The sequence below is a fragment of the Symphalangus syndactylus genome, chromosome 16, assembly GCF_028878055.3.
Source record: "Symphalangus syndactylus isolate Jambi chromosome 16, NHGRI_mSymSyn1-v2.1_pri, whole genome shotgun sequence".
NCBI classification, from domain to species: Eukaryota; Metazoa; Chordata; class Mammalia; order Primates; family Hylobatidae; genus Symphalangus; species Symphalangus syndactylus.
The window spans coordinates 101,792,556-101,805,000 of record NC_072438.2 but is presented as its reverse complement, the minus strand read 5'-3'; the positions used below and the strand labels follow the sequence as shown (position 1 = coordinate 101,805,000).

Here is a 12,445-nt window from a genome sequence, read left to right as displayed (position 1 = left end):
CTGTGAATGTACTTAATGCCACTGAACTATACCCCATAAACATGGTTATGCTGGTGAACTTCACATTATATCTTTTCACACACACACACACCCTCCTCCCCACAGTCTCTGACTTCCCTCCTGCTCTGGGCTGTGCCACTGTCTTAACCTGCACCAGTTCCCTTCTACAGCGAAGAAACCTTATGCATATTGGAAATAGGGTTTGGAAATAGGGTTTGTCTCATCAAATATTTGATATGTAGAGACCTGTAGATCCCTGTGGGAGGGCAAAAGGCATGAAAGGCTACAACACCCTCCCATTTCTGTTTTCTGAAAAAAGTCTGGTGCGATTGCAAGGACAAGTCACAACGATTTTTTCAACAGTCACTTGTGCATTTTACGTCAAATCACCACTTCACAGGAACATGCCCTGGGCACCAATACTGCTGTGTGCCGGGCAATAGGATCGGGGCCGGACTCTGGGGGCCAGACTTGGGGAGGCCTTAAGGACCGGCGGGTACCTGTCTCTTCTGGGGTGAAACCTGTGGAGGGGATGGAGGTGGCCCCACCAGGCGTCCAGTCCAGGACACAGCTCCTCAGGCTGCCTCGCAGCATCTGGGGAGGGTGTCAAGGAGCCGCTTCTTGAACGGCTTGCCCACCGGTGTGAGGAACATGCGCAGACGTTTCTGAAAACTGGGTGGGCCGATGTCTGCATGGACTGTGGGTCTGGCGTGGAGGAGCTCCAGGGCCCACCCTGACATCAGACAATTAAATGACACTTGGAATTGCCAGTGGCCCACAGAAGACCCTGGGACCCGCCCGGCAGCTAATTTCTTCCCTCTGAAATAGATGAATATTTTCTAGTTTTCTGCGTTACATTACTTTAATCTATTCAGGTTATTTTCTGAAATGAGGGTGTAACTTTACATTCTTTAAGTCAAATTTGCCATATCAATGATAGTTCCGTTTTATGCCTCCTGTTCAGTGTATCCTCCCCTTGCGTGAAGTTCGAGCTTAAATTCTGATAAAAGTTGAGGAACTTGTTTTCACTTCCCTAAGCCACCTAGGATGCTCATACTCGATTTTACATTCCAAGAGTTCAAGCCCAGTAAGATGAAAATGATTAGAAAAAGGCTTTTGAGAATAACCTTTCACCATCTGAATATGTGTCTCTTTCAGTGGCAAATGCACTTTTAAGTTTTTAGCGCATTTTTATTGCCGTTCTGGAAAGCTGGGATTGTGACTTCCAATCTGAGTCCCTGAGGCCAGCATAGTAAAGCTGAGCTGAGAATGGGCCTCGTGCTTGAGAAGAGGCACCAACACCTAAGACATGTTTGTTACCAGTGCAAAACATGATTGGTGGGTGGGTTGAACTTGAACTTGGTGTAAGATTCTGCAGAAGCAACTGAAACCCAGGCAGGGCTCTAGGCCCCAAGATGTTTACTGTATTTTAGTTTGTCAGAGCAACATTTGGGGAAAATAAACACTCAACAGTTAAGTGATCTGTGTGCAGTTTCTAATAGCACAGGAAATGCTAATGGAATCACATTGGGTGAAAATAGTTGAAGTACTCAATTGTAAATGGAGTGGGATCTCAACTATTTAAAGGGAACAGAGAAAATAACTGAAGTGAAATTCACCAGCATCCTGGCACCCGCACGCCTCGCTGAGGAGGCTGAGGTAGCGCCTGCAGCAGCCGGGAGCCACAGGGAACACCGGGAGTGCAGAGGAGGGAGCCCCACATAGGATGGCCCTGACCAGGGCTGGCAGGGGCAAGTGTGGACACCCAGCCCCTTGCCCAGGCTGGACCACTCTGAGGGACAACTCACCCTTCAGAGCGCCTGGTGGCCTGTGGCTGTGGCCCTCAAGCAGCCTCCTCTTCCCTGTCCTGCCCGCCTACCCCCAGCCTCCAGGAAGAGCTATACAATTGCTTTTTTAACTGACCCCTGAACCAAAGAGAAGCCCATATTTTCTAGTCCCAGTGACCTGTTTTATGTTCCAAGGGACAGGACACCCCAGCCCCCATGAGACCCCTTCCTTGTGGGAGCGCAGTCACTGACCTTCCCGAGGGGTGGAGACCCAGGGCACAGAGGGGCTCAGGCCATGGCCGTGCCCACCACTAACCTCTTTCCTCTCTTGTCTCAGGCCAGGTACAGGGGTCTGGTCTTCCTGCACCCAGGCTGGCCGCTGTGCGCTGATGAGAAGGTGGTGGTGCAGCTGGCGTCCCTGCACGGAGTCAGGCTCCAGCCCGGGGACTTCTACCTGCAGGTCACATCGGCGGGGAGGCAGTCAGCTAGACTGGTCTTGAAATGCCTGTCCCGGCTGGGAAGGGGCACAGAGGAAGTCACCATCCCTGAGGCCATGTATGGTTGCGTCTTCACGGGGGCGTTCCTGGAGTGGGTGAACCGGGAGCGGCGCCACGTCCCCCTGCAAACCTGCTTGCTGACCTCAGGCTTGGCCATCCACCGAGCCCCGTGGAGCGACCTCACTGACCCTGTCTTTGTCCCCAGCCCTGGAGCCATCCTGCAGAGCTGCTCCAGCTGCACAGGTCCTGAGCGGCTGCCCAGCAGCCCCTCAGAGGCCCCAGTCCCCACCCAAGCCATGGCAGGCCCCCATTTCCAGGGAAGCACCTCTTGCCCCGACACCCTGACCCCACCCTGCCACCGAGGGCGTACGGGCAGCGACCAGCTCAGGCACCTTCCTTACCCAGAAAGAGCCGAGCTGGGAAGCCCCAGGACCCTGTCTGGAAGCTCAGACAGGGATTTCGAAAAGGTCAGCCCCTCAGAGCAGAGCCCACGGATGCCCCCTGAGAATGGGGGGTTGGGGGAGAGGCCGGACGCTGTGGATCAGGAGGATGGCCCCAAGGCCCTCACCTTCCACACAGACCTGGGCATCCCGAGCAGCAGGAGGCAGCTGCCGGGGGACCCCACTTTTGTGCAGCCTAGACGCTGGTTTAGGGAGTCATACATGGAGGCCCTGCGGAACCCCATGCCCTTGGGCAGCTCTGAGGAGGCCGTCGGGAACTCGGCCTGCAGCTCCCTGGCTGGAGCCAGCAGGGACCTGGGGACTGGGGCAGCAGCCAGTGGGACCCAGGAGGAAACCTCCGGCCCCCGGGGAGACCCCCAACAGACCCCAAGTGTAGAGGAGAGGCACATGCCCAGCCGGGCAGGTCAAGGAGCTGCAGGGCGGACCCTTCCGAGGAGATCTCGGTCCCAGGAAAGGGCACCCAGAAGCTCCGGAGGGGCCCAGGCTGCAGCCTGCCACACCTCCCACCACTCAGCAGGCGCCAGGCCTGGGGGCCGCCTAGGAGGACAAGCTGTGGGGACCCCAAACTGTGTCCCGGTAGAGGGTCCCGGCTGCACCAAAGAGGAAGGTAAATGCTCCCCACCCCCTCCCCTGCGCGCCCCCACAACCTCCCCTGCACACCCCCACCCCTCCCCCGCACACCCCCGCCACAACCTCCCCTGCACACCAACACCCCCTCCCCTGCACACCCCACAACCTCCCCTGCACACCAACACCCCCTCCCCTGCACACCCCACATCCTCCCCGTGCACACCCCCACCCCCTCCACTGCACACCCCACAACCTCCCCCTGCACTGTCCCCCTCCCACCCTGTCACAGTTTTGTTTGGTCACTTGATCCACAAGAATCCTGTCTCCATGTTCATACTGGCACTCACGTTCTGGAGACCAGAAGTCCAACATCAAGCTGTAGGCAGAGTGTGTCCCCCCTCCGAGGCCCTGGGGCACCCTTCCCGCCTCTTCCAGCTTCTGGGGCTCCAGGTGTCCTGGGCTGTGGCTGCAGCCCCCTGACCATCCTTCGTGGCCTCTTCCCCAGTGCCTCTCTGACTTTCCCTCTCCTTGCTCTTGGGCACCCATCGCTGGATTCGGGGCCCCTCTAAACCCAGGACGACCTCACATCCAGGTCCTTAGACTCAGTTTCCAACTGGAGGCCACATTCACAGTTCCCAAGGGTTAGGAGAGGAAATGTGACGATTTAAAAGACTTAAGTTTGCAGGACAAAGTAGGAAAATAATGACAACGTATTTCTTAAACATTTCAAATATTTTTTCTTTTTTTTTTTTTTTTTTGAGTAAAGAAATATCCTGTGAGTAACATAACCAATGATTTTGGAAAGAAGGAAAAAATGTGAACACGCTGATGTAGGCCTCAGTAAGTAGGGCCACGCAACCTCAGGAAGGTGACGGGCTGAGCCCTCCTCTCCGTGGGCCCCCACGCGGTGCCTGGAGGCAGCCACGCCTGGCCTGACCAGGGGCTCGGAGGCAATGGCACCACAGCCCTTGGAGACAGAAGGGTGGCCCAGCCCATTCCAGCCACCTCACGAGAGCCTTTCGCCTTCGAAGTTAGGCTGCTGTGCCTGGAACTTCTGACGGGTCCCAGCAAGTGCCGCACACACACGGGACCTACTGCAGAAAGAGCTTTGTAACGAAAGTACATTCTATCACCTCACTGCAATTCAGCTAAAGTGAAAAGAAGTCCTAACCCCTCCCCGTGGTTTCCAGCCCCTCACCTTTCCTTTGTATTGATTTTCTTCCCTGTTTGTACTGGGCAGAAAAGACACACACAATCGTGCAGCACCCCACGCAGTCACACACACACCGTAACAACCACACACAGTCACATGCCTCACATGATCACATGCTTGAGTTCCACATACCACACACATGCACACGGAATCACACACCGCACAGTCACATGCCTCACATGATGCATGCACACACAATCACACCAGTCACATGCTTCACACGATCACACGCTCGAGTTACACATATCACACACGCAATCACACCACACGCAGTCACATGCCTCCCACAGACTCCAGAGTTCCAAATACCACACACACAGTCACACCACATGCAGTCATATGCCTCACATGATCACGCTCTAGATTGACGCACACAATCACACACCACATGCAGTCACATGCCTCACACAATCACACTCCAGAGTTCCACATACACACACAATCAGACACAACACACCAGTCACATGCCTCACACAATCACATGTGTGAGAGTTACACATACCACACACGCACATGCAATCACACACCACATGCAGTCATATGCCTCACATGATCACACTCTAGATTGACGCACACAATCACACACCCCATGCAGTCACGCACGCTGCACTTTGAGCAGATGAGTAGGGATGAGATGACCTGTTCTTCCTAGGGCGTCTGCAGGTAGTGAGCATGTCTGTGAGCTGGAGACTCCGTCTCCGTGATGACATTGCGTGTCCGTGATGATGCCACGTGCCCTGTGCAGTGGGACATGCTTTCACTTCCCATGTGAAGTGGGACAAGTCCTCATGGAACCCCCTACTTTCATGCATGTTTTTGTCCCATGGTTCATAGCAAGCTGAGCATAGCAACTGCTTTCAACGCGCAGGAAAACCTTCGTCTTTGACACAGCCTCTTTCCTTTGTCCAGACGTTCTTGCGTCCTCAGCCTGTGTCAGCACAGACGGCGGCAGCCTCCATTGCCACAACCCCAGCGGGCCTTCCGATGTGCCTGCCCAGCAGCCACACCCTGAGCAAGAAGGGTGGCCACCCAGCACAGGAGACTTCCCCAGCCAGGTGCCCAAGCAGGTGCTGGACGTCAACCAGGAGCTGCTGCAGTCTGGGGTCATCACCCTCCCAGGTGAGCATGGGCTGCCACTTGCCCAGGTGAGCACACACCAGGCCCTCCTGTCAGGGCAGATCTCACATCTAAGCCAACAGCACAGACCCAGCTCACCACCTCGTAGGAGTGAAGCCCTTGGCAGCTGCGCTGTCTCTGTCTCCACAGGGACCCGAGACCGTCACGGCAGAGCAGTGGTGCAGGTCCGCACCAGGAGCCTGCCCTGGACCAGGGAACACTCGTCCTGCGCTGAGCTGACCCGCCTGCTGCTGTACTTCCATAGCATCCCCAGGTGGGACGGGGGGCCAGGCCCCACCCTGCAGACCCATGGGACCCCAGCTGCATGTGTGTGGCAAAGCGGGGGGCACGGGGAGGTGCCAGCTTCCATGGCCAGACTCTGCCTCTCCTAACCTCATCTTTCGGAGCAGTCGGCACCCATGTGCTTCCAGCCTTGATCTCTATACACCGTTTCTTGTCTTCTGTACACATCCTTCCCAGCGACACCCACAATTAAACACACCTGGCTACGGGGCAGACGGGGCACACTCACTGTTTGGACCAGGACTCAGCCATCCGTGTGATGTGCAGCTTCTGCCGGCTTTGAGTCAGGGTTCCCTTGTGTCCTTGGCTCACAAGAGTGCTATAAGATCAGTGTCCAGAAACACAACTTAATTAGAATGTCAGTTAATCCTGGAGTTAGAGCTGAAGAAGTTTCTCAAAGAACACACACACACACAAATTTTTTTTTTTTTGAGACAGAGTCTTGCTCTGTCGCCCAGGCTAGAGCACAGTGGTGCAATCACAGCTCACTGTAGCCTCAACCTCCTGGGCTAAAGCGATCCTCCTCCCTCCTCAGCCTCACCAGGCTATATATTTTTTAAGACTAGTCAAGTGCAGTAGTGAGAAGGGGAGAAAGAATAGAATAAGGTGTTTGATCTGTAATGTGTGTGAACAATCAAATGAGATAACTCACTACCTTCAGACCAGCCGAACACTAAAATTTTTTAAAATGAATATATCAACTCACCCAACCTACCATTCTCTCCTGTTAAATTTTGAACTGAAGTTTCCAATCACAATCACAGAGACAAAGCTTTTAAATTGGAGTTTTCAAAACCACGTGATGGTATTTTTAGTTTTAAAAGATGTTCTAACAGTCTTAGCTTGGCTCTGGATAAGTAAGGACCCTCCTGACTGATCTCAAGCTTCCGTCTTGGGAACAGGCCGCCCACATCCCATCAGAATCACCTTCTGTGCTTACGTTAAAGCCCAAACAAATAAATGAGGGCAAGAAGGCCCTGAAGTCCTTGCCCCCTTGATGGAGCAGGGCCCTTTTCGTCCATCCGGGAGCACGGGTGGGTGTTTAGGGGAAAGTAGCCCCAGCCCCACATGCCCAGAGACACTGTCTGACGTCAGTATCCGGTTCCACGAGAGGAGCAATGGTGGTGCCTCCAGCTGATGGGCCTGCACCTTCGGGAAGTGGAAGATTGATGTGTATAGAGGACCCCTAACTTCTAGAGCTGAAAGGAAACCAGTAACAACTGGCCTCAGAGGTGGCGAAGCTTGTTATTCTAAGAGATTTAACCTTCAGTGGTTAAGATCGGCTGTCTTTCCCCCCCCAGGAAGGAGATCCGGGACCTGGGGCTGGTCGTCCTGGTGGATGCACGCAGGAGTCCAGCCGCCCCTGCCGTCTCCCAGGCCCTCGCGGGATTGCAGGTACGGCAGGGTTGTCACGTCCCTTGGGCGTGCAGAGCGTCGTAGGGCCATGTGCCACTGGGGCCGCCCGCATTGTGGTTCTGGAGTAGCCAGTCCACAGGCTTAGTGTGAAGATTCGAGACGGGGGCCCCTGTGCAGAGCCCCCTCCTTCTTGGGGTCTTCCCAGTGAGTCCAGCTCTTGCTCTCCAGGGCCAGGCACAGACACTGGGGAAGGTGGGCTTGGCCCATCCGCTGGGGACTTGGGGAAGCTCCATGCTCGGGGCCACTGCAAACCTAAAAAGCAAAGCCAGCCAGGCCCGGGTGGTGGGCACTTGTCCCGGGAGGGCAGCGCAGCCCCATCCCTGCCCAGTGCAGCTGCCCCCGCTATGCCCCTCCATCAGGATGGAGGGCGTGGCATCACCCTTCAGACAAAGGACAGAGGCAGGAAGGGGCAGCCATAGCTCACTGCAAGGATGAACCAGGGTGGGGACGAACCTGGCAGCCCCAGACAGTGCCATTGCCACAGGACCCTGCAGCCTCAAACTCCCAGGCTCAAGCTGTGCTCCTGCCTCAGCCTCCAGAGTTGCTAGGACTACAGGCGCGTGCCACCATGCCCGGCTAATTTTTTGTATGTTTACTAGAGATGGGGTTTTGCCACATTGCGCAGGCTGGTCTTGAACTCCTGGACTCAAGCGATCCACCCACCTCAGCCTCCCAGAGTGCTGGGATCACAGGCATGAGCCACTGTGCGTGGCCTAGGGGCCCTGCACTGAACCATAAGCAACATCCAGAGGAGATGGGAAGCACTGGGGATGGGAAGATGCTGCTGCCTGAGCAGGGGCAGATGGGAGCCCAGAGACAGGGAGAGAGGACAGGGGGGTCCAGGGACAGGGACAGGGAGGGGACGGGGACAGAGCCCAGGGTGCCCTCTCCCATGACCCACCTGCTCTCCACAAAGCTAAACCCATTTCGCCCTTGCTGTCCCTGCTGAAGATGGAGGCAGAGGCTCCTATACTCACTGAGGAAACTCAAGTTTAGGGACACCGGGTGGCAGGTTGTGCCAGGAAAGACGTCAGTCAGGGACAGCACTGGCAGAGCTCACCCCACCGTGGAGTCCTCCCTCCTCTCCCCCTCCAAGGTCCTCCCTCCTCTCCCCTCCAAGGTCCTCCCTCCTCTCCCCCTCCAAGGTCCTCCCTCCTCTCCCCTCCAAGGTCCTCCCTCCTCTCCCCCTCCAAGGTCCTTCCTCTCCCCACTTGCAGTCCTCCCTCCTCTCTCCCAACCTGTGGTCTTCCCTCCTCTCCCCCATTCTGCAGCCCTCCCTCCTCTTCCTTCCCGTGGTACTCCTTTTTCCTCTTCCTTCCCGTGGTACTCCTTTTTCCTCTTCCTTCCCGTGGTACTCCTTTTTCCTCTTCCTTCCCGTGGTACTCCTTTCTCTTCCCCTCCTTGGTCCTCCCTCCTTTCCACCCCCACAGTCGTTCCTCTTCTCCCATGCTGCAGCCCTCCCTCCTCTCCCACACCCTGTGACCCTCCCTCCCCCCACCGTGGTCCTCCCTCCCCTCCACCCCCACGGTGGTTCCTTCTCTCTCACACACTGTAGCCCTCCCTCCTCTCCCCACCATGGTCCTCCCTCCTCTTCCTTAACCCTGCAGCCATCCGTCCTCTTCACCCCTGCAATCCTCTCTCCTCCTTGCCACACAATCCTCCCTCCTGTCCCCACTGTGGCCCTCCCTCCTCTTCTCCAACCTGAAGTCCTCCTTCTTTCCCCTGCAGTCCTCCCTCCTCTCCTCCCCCACCCTGCAGTCCTCCATCCTCTTCCCTAACTCTGGAGTCCTCCCTCATCTCCCCCCTCCTCTCCTCCCCCACAGTCCTCCCTTCTCTCCCCAACCCTGCAGCCCTCCTTTCCTCTCCCCTCACCTGACAGTCCTCCCTCCTCTCTCTCCACCCTGCTGCCACCACTTTTCTCCCCCACACTTCCCCCTTGCATCGAGCCTGCCTCCCCTCACCTTAGAGTGAACCTGCCTCTTGTTCCCTTCCTCACTGTCAGTCCTGCCTGTGGTTTCTTCTCACTTTCACAGTATGTGGCTCTTCTTAGAAAATCTCAGTGTCCTACCTGAGACTTGGAGGAGACAGGCTTAGTCATGACCCCCGTTACAGAGTTGGATCCACTCAGGTTGGGCCCTGCAGTGGCATCCTCCAGAACTGCCTGGCAGGGTGGCTGGGCCAGCAGAAATCGGCTGGCCTGGGAGCAAGTGACAAGGACCTTGGGCTGGACAAGGGGCTGAGGTGACTCCCTGAGGTCAGGAAGGGGTCACCGGGAGGAGAGAGCACAGGCCGAGGTCCAGACAAGAAGTGCCACGAGTTGGGTTGCACCAGCTAGGCTAGACAGGAGTCCCCAGTGCACAGACACTGTCAGGAAAGCCTCAGGGAGGCCTGGAGCCAGGGGAGGCACTGATCAGAGAGGTTCTGAGAGATTCTCAAGGCCTCCAAGAAAGGAACATGAGGCCCTGCACCACAGCATGAGTAATGAGCTGTCCCTGGTTGAGCACCTGGGCAGTGGTCTGTGCTTCACCTAGACAAAGAAATGACTGACAGTCAAGGAACAGATGCTAGGGGAGGAAACAAAGCTGACCCAGAGGTTTCCTGGGCACAAGAGGAATCTGGAAGAGCCCACACCTGCTGAGCAAACCTAAGGTAGTGACATCAGGGTGGAAAAAAGAATACATATGTTTATTGTTAGCGTTCACCAAAAAGGGTTCACAGTGCATTGCTCTAAAGCTCAGTTAACTTCTCTAACACAAGGTAGACACAGTGTGAAGTGCCAAAACTCAGTTTCCATAAAACTTTTTACAAGCATGTAAGTTCCTTATTGACTTTTTCGAAAGAAATTCACGTAGGAAATACGTCCTAACTCATTCTGTGATACCAACATTACCCTGATACTAAAGCCAGCCGAAGACACTAAAAGTAAAGAAAACTGCAGAGTAATATCCCTTATGAAGGTTGATGCAGAAATCATCAACAAAATACTAGCAAATCAAATTCAGTAGCAGGTTGAAAGGATTATACACCCTGACCAAGTACAATTTGTTCCTGGAATGCAAGGATGGTTCAACACGTGAAAACTGATCAGTGTAAACAGAATGAAGGGGGAAAAACACATGATCATCTCAATTGATGCCAAAAAAAAAAACAGCATTTGACAATTCAACATCTTTCATGATGAAAGCACTCAATATACTAGAAATAGAAGGAAACTACCTCAACATAATAAAAGTCATATGAAAAATCTACAGCAAATATCATACTCAATGGCAAAAAAACTGAAATCTTCTCATCTAAAATCAGGAACAAGGCAATAATGCCCACTTCTATTCAACATATTACTGGAAGTTCTAGCTAGAGCAATTGGACAAAAAAAAGGGGGGGTGGGGGGGAAGAGGCATCCAAACTGGAAAGGAAGAAGTAAAATTATCTCTATTCCCAGATGATGTGATCTTGTATGCAGAAAACCCTAACAATTCCACAAAAAAAAAAAAAAAAAAAAAAAAAACAGAATCAATAAGTTAATTCAGCAAAGTAGCAGGATACAAAGTCAACACAAAAATCAGTCACACTTCTATATGCTAACAGTGAGCAATCTGAAAAGGAAATTAAGAAAACAGTTCATTTACAATAGCATCAAAAAGAATAAAGTACTTAGGAATTAACCAAAGAAATGAAAGGCTTTTTCACTGAAAACTACAAGACAGCTGAAAGAAATTAAAGAAGACATAAATAGAAAGATATCTCATGTTCAAGGATTGGAAGACTTAATATTGTATTGAAATATCAATACTACACAGTGATGTATAGATTCAGTGCAATCCCTATCAAAATTCCACCGATGTTTCTTGCCGAAATAGGAAAACCTATCCTGAAATTCATAGCGAATCTCAAAGGACTCCAAATAGCCAAAACAATTGTAAAAAAATAAAAACAAAGCTGGAGGACTCACAGTTCCTGATTTCAAAACTTACTACAAAGCAACAGTAATCAAAAAAGTATGGCACTGGCATAAAAACAGACATATAGAACAATGGAATAGAATAGAAAGCCATGAAACTAACAATCATATACATAACTGATTTTTGAAAAGCGTACCAAGACCATTCAATGGAGAAAGGACAGTCTTTTTTAACAAATGGTGCTTAAAAAACTAGATATTCACATGCAAAAGAATGAAGTTAGATTCTTACCTAAACACCATATAAAAAATTAACTCAAATGGATCAAAGACCTAATTGTAAGACCTAAAACTATAAAACGTTTAGAAGACAATATAGGGCAAAAGCTTTCTAACATTGGATTTGGCAGTGATTTATTAGATATAACATCAGAGGCACCAGCAACAAAAGAAAAAATAGACAAATCAGAATTTTCAAAAATTAAAAAATGTACATCAAAAGACACTACCAGACAGATGTGGTAGCTCATTCCTGTAATCCCAGCACTTTGGGAGGCTGAGGCAGGAGGATCGTTTGAGCCCAGGAGTTCAGGACCAGCCTGGGCAATATAGTAAGACTTTGTCTCTATGAAAAAAAAAATAAATAAGCTGAGCATGGTGGTGCATGTTTGCAGTCCCAGCTACTTAAGGGGCTGAGGTGGGAGGCTCGCTTGAGCCCAGGAGGTCAAGGCTGCAGTGAGCCATGATCATGCCACTGCACTCCAGTATGGATGACAGAGAGAGACCCCAGCTCAAAAAAAGTAAATAAGAAGACGCTATCAACAGAGTAAAAAGGCAGCCCACAGAATGGGGGGAAATTGTGGCAAATTATGTCCCTGATAGGAGATTAATATCCAGAATATATAGAGAACTCCTAAAATTCAACAACCACAAAAACCAAACTGCCCAATTCAAAAATGAACAAAAGACTTGAATAGACATTTCTCCAAAGAAGATATATACGTGGCTAATGAGCACATGAAAAGATGCTCAGTGTCATTAATGATTAGAGAAATTCAAATCAAAACATGCTGAGTGAAATAAGCCAATCACAGAAAGACAAACATTCCACTTCTATGAGTACTCAGAGTAGCCCAGATCCCAGAGACAGAAAGTAAAATTATGGTTGCCTGGCACCAGGG

The 12,445-nt window shown here is 52.2% G+C and overlaps 1 protein-coding gene across 16 annotated transcripts in view; it reads left to right on the top strand.

The window, feature by feature from the left end:
* The window catches only part of PLEKHG4B (pleckstrin homology and RhoGEF domain containing G4B), an 89,202-nt gene that overhangs the window by 45,013 nt on the left and 31,744 nt on the right, over positions 1-12,445 (top strand). For all 16 annotated transcript variants that reach the window (XR_010116279.1, XM_063619603.1, XM_063619599.1 and 13 more), the window contains exons 3-6: positions 2,125-3,352; positions 5,438-5,647; positions 5,795-5,918; positions 7,249-7,342. Coding sequence is in view for 15 of the 16 variants with exons in the window: in XM_063619603.1 (XP_063475673.1) it covers positions 2,125-3,352; positions 5,438-5,647; positions 5,795-5,918; positions 7,249-7,342 (1,656 nt within the window). In the remaining variant the exon portion in view is untranslated. The remainder of the gene's footprint in view (positions 1-2,124; positions 3,353-5,437; positions 5,648-5,794; positions 5,919-7,248; positions 7,343-12,445) is intronic.